The 7,054-nt window shown below is 35.3% G+C and overlaps 1 protein-coding gene across 1 annotated transcript in view; it reads left to right on the top strand.

Moving 5' to 3' along the window:
• The first annotated feature begins 612 nt into the window (after window positions 1–612).
• The window catches only part of LOC103601692 (regulator of nonsense transcripts 2-like), a 21,300-nt gene continuing 14,858 nt past the window's right edge, over window positions 613–7,054 (top strand). The window contains exon 1 of the mRNA XM_008586111.1: window positions 613–779. Coding sequence (XP_008584333.1) covers window positions 738–779 — 42 coding nt within the window. The 5' untranslated portion in view covers window positions 613–737. The remainder of the gene's footprint in view (window positions 780–7,054) is intronic.

Genomic DNA, 7,054 nt, shown 5'->3' with positions numbered 1-7,054 from the left:
TGTCGGTGATGGGCCATAATAATCATATATATTGTATATTGACAAAATAAAAATTAAAAAACTAAATAAATAAAAATAAATAAATACATGTTAAAAACTATTGATTTTACCAACCAAGACATTAATCTGAATAGTTGTAGACTCCATTCATTTTGAATACTTATTGAGCACCTGCTGTGTGTAAAGCACTGCCAGGGAGCCTGGGAAAGAGAGTGCAGCTGTGAGGCTGCCCAGTCTTGGGGGTTATCAGACAGATAAAAAAGCTCCTGTGATGCATTGTGCCAGTTGTGAAGAAAGATGTGTGCTATGAGGATGGGTGGAGCAGCACAGTGTGTTTGAGGAACAGGGAGATTCAGCAGGACCTGCAGCATTGTGCACTTGGGAGAGGCTGGAGCCAAGTCACATCGTGCCTTCCAAGTTATATGTAAAGGCTTTAGAGAGTGGGGGAGAAACAGTCCCTGGTTTCACCTTCATTTCAGAAAGAGTACTCTGGCTCTTATGATTGTCCCTTTTAAGAAATACAGCACCTAGTATATTGTTTGCAATTTATATTTACATATATCTATATGTATCTTGGAGTATTTATGTACTTTTTAATTTCTATTTTTAAGCAACGAAGTGGCGAATCTGTTAAAGTGCACCAACTTGATGTTGCTATCCCTTTGCATCTCAAAAGCCAGCTGAGGAAAGGACCCCCGCTTGGTGGTGGGGAAGGAGAGGCAGAGTCTGCAGACACAATGCCATTTGTCATGTTAACAAGAAAAGGCAATAAACAGCAGGTAAGAGACTGTTCAAGATATATTTACAGTTGATTGTTAGATATCAAGTATAAGGAGTAACATTGTTTTATAGGTTCTAAATTATCTTTTGTCTACAAGGGAAAAAGTGTTAGAAGCTTTTATAGGGTTCAGTGGTAGGAATAGTCTTATCCATTGTATATATAGAAGACACATCTGACATCTAAAGAATGGCTATTTTTTAATGGAAAGGACATTTAAATTTTAAGTTCATATCTAGTATTTTAAGAGTATATAAATACCTTGACTTTCAGAACCAAGGTTACATAAGCAAGCTCAGAGGGGGGAATGAAAGAAAGATGGTGACTAATACACCTTACGGAAATGCTCAGTTGCCAAAATTTCCCTTGAAAATCAGTGTTATTTGACCCCTAATCTTTCTCCTCCCTTCTCGTTATACACTTTCCTCCTTCTTTTCCTTATCTTACAGATGGTCAGTCAAAACCATTTCTCTGACTACTTTAGTGATTCATCCATCATATATTTATTGAGCATCTACTGTGTTCCATATTCTATTCCAGGTCCTGAGATTACAGTGATAAACAAGATAAAATCACTGAGAGGTAGACAAACATTCGCAGGTAGTGAAGTGTGATATGAAGAAAATAAAGGATTCAACTCTAGGATATATCATATGTCAATGCTGTGAGATTTTTTCACATTTTGACACTTCTGAAATCAGAAATCTTGTGAAAGTGGACAGCATTTTTTGTTTCAGTGATATGTAAAATAATGGTGCATCTTAGAATTAATGGAATGTTAGATTTTATGAAATATGGTAGGTGCCACAGTTATCTTAGACATGTCCAATACCTGGCTCCCACATTCATTCACATAGTCATTTAGCAAATATTGTTTACTTACTACATACCAGGCACTTCTATGTGCAAAACGTAACACCAGTCAACCGAAGTCCCTCCTCTCTTGGCAGCTTTTATTCTTGTGTTGGGAGGTAGAAGGTAAAGAGATGCGTAATGTCAGGTTGGGGAAGATGTTATGATGGAAATTAGAGCAAGATAAGAGGATAGAAAGAGATGGGGTGGGGAGGGTGGATGAGAGGGAGACTTGTTCTGTCTCTGATTTATCAGGTAATTTTGTGTTTACACAGGGATCAAAGTTGTGCAGTATACCATTATTTTGCTGTAGTGCCAGTAAATCTTGAGATAACAATTATGTACCAGTTAGAATCATAGCACGTAGGGCTGCAGACTTGGCATCAAGACTCATGTGTCTGAAAGTTAACTTTCACTTTTGTTCAAAGCATTGCCACATCTCCCTCAGACCCTGTACTGAGTCAGGCCTGTCCTCCACCCCAGGCTCTCCCCAGGCCTTGCTGTGCGTTCACGAAAGTCCCACCCCTTCCATCCTTAGGCCAGGTTGGGCTCTGGAATGTCCCTATTCCCCTGTCCTCCACTCTCTGTCTCTGGGAAAAATGAGCTTTTTTTGGTTAGGACTCTAAACTTGGTGTTATACTGAGATCTTTGCCAAAACTGCTCTCAGAGCACCTGGAACTGCTAATTCACCACTGTTTCCAGGATTTGCAAGGACTACTTAGTCCTCTGAGCTAGACTTTTCTATTTCAGTTGTCACGTTTTAGGTCTCCTCATTCTCTTTTTCTTTAAAAGCTCCCCCTCGCCCCCCTCATCACCAGCTTTTCTTGGCACCAAAAGAAACTTTCAACAGGTAATTAAGCTATAAAATTTTGTGCACGGCTGACAAATATCTTGAGCCAGTTGATGGATTGGAACTCTGTTTCTCTTTTGAAATAAGAAACAGGGGAAATCATACAGAGGAAATTGCCTCCAGAGCACACACATACACAGAGCCATTACATGTCTTTTATTATTATTGTTGTTGTTGTTGTTGTTGTTGTTATTATTATTATTATTATTATTATCACACACATACACAGAGCCATTACATGTCTTTTATTATTATTGTTGTTGTTGTTGTTGTTGTTATTATTATTATTATTATCATTGTGAAAGGCAATACATGGCAAGTTTGATTAGATACACCTTGGTTCCCATTCCTGCACAGCTGCTCAGTGATGGTTTTACATTGGCATGCTTCTTGGGCCCTGAGTTTTAGAGGCTTAAGAATATCTTGTTTTGAAGATCAAATTACACCATAGTAAATAATCAATTTTCTTCTTTCTTCCTCCCTTTTTCTGAGCTACATGTGAAAATTCATTGTCACCTTTGTCAATTTGTACATCCCATTTGACCCCTATGGAACATGTAGGCATTGACAATAAATTAAATCAAAACCTACCTTAAAAAACTTTCGGGCCTTGAAAAATAAATTCACTTCAGCATTCTGAAATTGTAAATTGTATGGACTGAAATAAAGTTATGTGTTTATATTTGAGAAGGAATATTTTTGGTTCAAAGTGGATAGATTATAAACTGTGTATCTCATATAACAATATGCAAAATGAGAAAATTTAAAGTTCTTATTTCTTGAAATGAGAAATTTAGTTTAATTTTTAAGGACTTCTTTACTGAACTTTAAAAATATTAGCAATAAAATGAGAGCTTAGAGTACTTGGTTATTCAGTAAATTTTCAACTCTTACAAGCTTTATTTGGAATTTTGGAAAATATTCAGTTTTAGGAATATTATTTGAAGAAACATTACTGGTAGTTTGTGGTTTGAAAAGAAAGTATATTTTGCTCTAATTTTTATGTCTTTATTTGGCTTTTGGGTGTTGGCCCTTCTGGTGCAACAGTTTTTCTACAAATGTGAAATGTGTTGCCTTGTAGGAATCTGTAGTTCTTAACTTAAGTGAAAGATCTCTTTGTGCACCAAGTTTGTGCTCAGAAATACCTTTCTGTTGTAGTCATTAGGGAAAACAAAATTTGCACCAGTGAAATGAGTAGTTGAAGAGGAAAAAAAGGATAATAATGTTGGTAATTTATTTTTTTTAGATTGAAATATTTATGAATTAGAACACTGAAATATTTCAATCATCAAAACAAAATTTTAATGTAATAAAATTGTTATACTGTATAATAGTTTAAGAGCTTTTTGATTGTTTTAAATAAATGCATAATATATTTATTATAGTTAAATATTTACAGACCAAACCTTTTTTTTTCAGTTAATACTTAAAAGGAATCGTGATTTGTTAATATGTTTTGACTAGAATAATTGATACTTATCCATCATAGTAACTTGAGGTTACATGATAGTACTTCAAAAAATACATGGAAAGATTTGTATTATCTTTTAATTCTATTTTTCCATGAACTTTTTGAAGTACCCTTGTGTGTGTGTGTGTGTGTGTGTGTGTGTAATTTCAGCGACAGTTATGAAATAGCTTTATCAAGCTATTGTGTGTGTGTGTGTGTGTGTGTGTGTGTGTGTGGCTGGCAAAGGGATCTGAACCTTTGACCTTGGTGTTATCAACACCACACTCTAATCAATTGTGCTAACCAGCGAGCCCAATTAAGTAGCTTTAAAATACAACCTAAATCACCTTTATTTGCTATTGTCGTGTTCCAGGAAATTTAGTTTGAGTGACTTCAATCTTTTTGTCATCTAATTTGCTATAACGTAGTGTTCCTCTTTTAGTAATAGTATCTTAGCTTTATAGTAAAGGCATTTGGTGAAGGTGGCATCAGTAAATTTGTCTCTCTGTCTCCATTTATTACTATCTCTTTTCTGTTCTTTTTAAGCTCATAATACTTGAGATCTTTTTCCTTCTGTAGAACTGGTCTCTGATGTCATAAAATGTGTTTTTGTTTATCTTTTATTTATAATTGTTTTCCTTTAGATGATCTCAATGAATAAATTGTTAGTCTTATAAGTGAATAGAAATGTATATGTTTCACATTTTTGATCAAATTTATTATAAAATTTTCTTTATAATCTTTATATACTGTTCCATTAGTATAATTAGTACCATCATCATTAGGCTCATCATTACTCACTTATGAAGGAAAATCAAGTTTTATCATCAGTAAGGGGGAAGGAGTGGCCACCCTGTTTTATTTCTGAGTGTTTTAATGTGGTGACAGATCAACAAAATCCTCTTAGAATTGCAGCTTCCAATTTCATGCTGATGAAGAAAATATCTATCTGTATTTCTTATTAAGCTGTTTTGCTTGAGTATTTTGTAAAACAGTAATGTACTGTTCCCTCTGTATTTGCATAAATTTGTAAGTGTTTAAGACCAGTAAGTGCAGCCACTGAGAGAAAAACCAGCTAGCTGATTAAGACCATTATAATTTTGTAGTATGTAATTTGCATTAAAAAAAGACAGACTTTCACTTTTTTTTTTTTTTTTTTTTTACCCTTGTCATCTCAAACAAGGCATCTTATTTGGTACTTGGACTGAAAATGCTTTCATTAGTGATCGTTCTCAAACCCTAATAGATATTTCATATTTCACTGAGAAAATATTCAACATTGCCCAGAATTCCTACCTATGATAAAGATAACAATTATGATAACAACAATAATAGTTAAAATTTATTGAATTCTTAATGTATTCCAGACCTTGTTGTTTTATATGCAATCATATCTTTAAAATTAATGTATTACTTTATGTCACTGTCTTTGTTGATTTTATATTGACAGATACTCCTTAGAGTAGTATCTGTACCTCTTCTATACTGCTAACTGCCTCTCATGATTTTTCTATTAAGGGGAGATTGGAAAGTTGGTTTGCTTCAAGTCCTCACTCTGGATGTTATTCTCATTTTTAGAAAAAAGTGGTAATCTTTCTCTCTAGAATTTGAAATCTCTCCCCCTGCTGTCATAATAAGTTGGCCCAGCTCTGTTTACAATGTCCGTTTAATGGAGCTTTTCTCTGCCTGTAGTTCATAGCACCTAGGTTTGAAATATAGGTGCAACAGAACGCTTTCCACATGAATAGTGCTGAAAGTAAGGAATTTCACTATGAAGTACTGTGATGTCTCACAGAACTCTAGAGTTTAGGAAGAATAAGTTTATTATGATGTTCTGTTTCACATGTTAGAGATATGTAAAGAGTTTTTAAAAACTTTTAAAATTGTTAAATATATTACTAATATGTAGTATTTTTGAGTAACTGCTATTGTTAAGCAGTATTCTGTGTTCTTTACACATTTTATTTCATTTAATTCTCAGAACAACTCAAAGTTTTAAAATTAATATCCTCATTTTATAGATGAGAAAAAGAGTTCTTAAGGAATTTGCTATGTCATACTAATGAATGATAGAGCTGAGATATGAGTCCAATCTATCTGACTCCAAAATGCTTTTTTCTTCATTTCTTTGCAGTACTGCCTAACAAGTATATATTTCATGAAAGAGCTGATTGTAATGTGGAAATGAAAGGGAACCCAGGGAAGGGGCAGAAAAAAGATACAGGGCCGGCCCGGTGGCACACTCGGTGGAGTGCAGCGCTTGGGAGTGCGGCGGCGCTCCTGCCGAGGATTCGGATCCCATATAGAGACCAGTCTGCTCACTGGTTGAGTGCAGTGCGGGCGCGACGCCGAGGGTTGCAATCCCGTTGCTGGTCGCGGTGCGGGCGCGACACCGAGGGTTGCGATCCCGTTACCGGTCACGAAAAAAGACAAAAAGGAAAAAAAGAAAAAAGATACAGAATTTGTAATTGTGGAAGAAGGAAAAATTGGCCATCATCAGACCATATATATTACAAGTTAGAAATAGACAGCCCACGACTGGTGATTTTTAGATGTGGCTCAAAGAGGATTAGGAGATGCTTTTTTTAAAGGCTGTATTCAGAGCTTTAAGAACAAGAAAGGGCGATCCCCATGCTTGTAGAGAGAGATGGAAGAAACAACTATCACTTTCCATTTATCAAGAGGAAAGATTTACTATCTGAAAGGGTAGATTAAGGATTAGATAAAATTAAATAAAAGTCAAAAGGGATAATATATCTACTTGAAGTGAGTACCAGTCTTCAGGCATAAACAAATTATATCCTCAAGGATTTAAGGAACTTAACATATGTAATAGTAGAGAAGCTGTCATTAAACTTAGACAAGTCTTACAAAATGGAATACTAGTCAAAAGATTCATAGTGGGCAAATATTTTCTTTTTCAAAAGCAAGCAAAAAATACATTATGAAAATCGCAGTTTAAAACAGATGGTTTTGGTCATTAGGAAAATGAAAGTTAAAACTAAATGAAATACCAGGACGCACTTGTTAGAATGGCTGAAATTAAAAAGACCATGCTGGGCTGGCCCGGTGGCACACTCGGTAGAGTGCGGCGCTTGGGAGTGCGGCGGCGCTCCCGCTGAGG

The sequence above is a fragment of the Galeopterus variegatus genome, unplaced genomic scaffold (assembly GCF_000696425.1).
Source record: "Galeopterus variegatus unplaced genomic scaffold, G_variegatus-3.0.2 Scaffold3834, whole genome shotgun sequence".
Lineage (NCBI taxonomy): Eukaryota > Metazoa > Chordata > Mammalia > Dermoptera > Cynocephalidae > Galeopterus > Galeopterus variegatus.
This window is presented reverse-complemented; position numbering and strand designations above follow the sequence as displayed.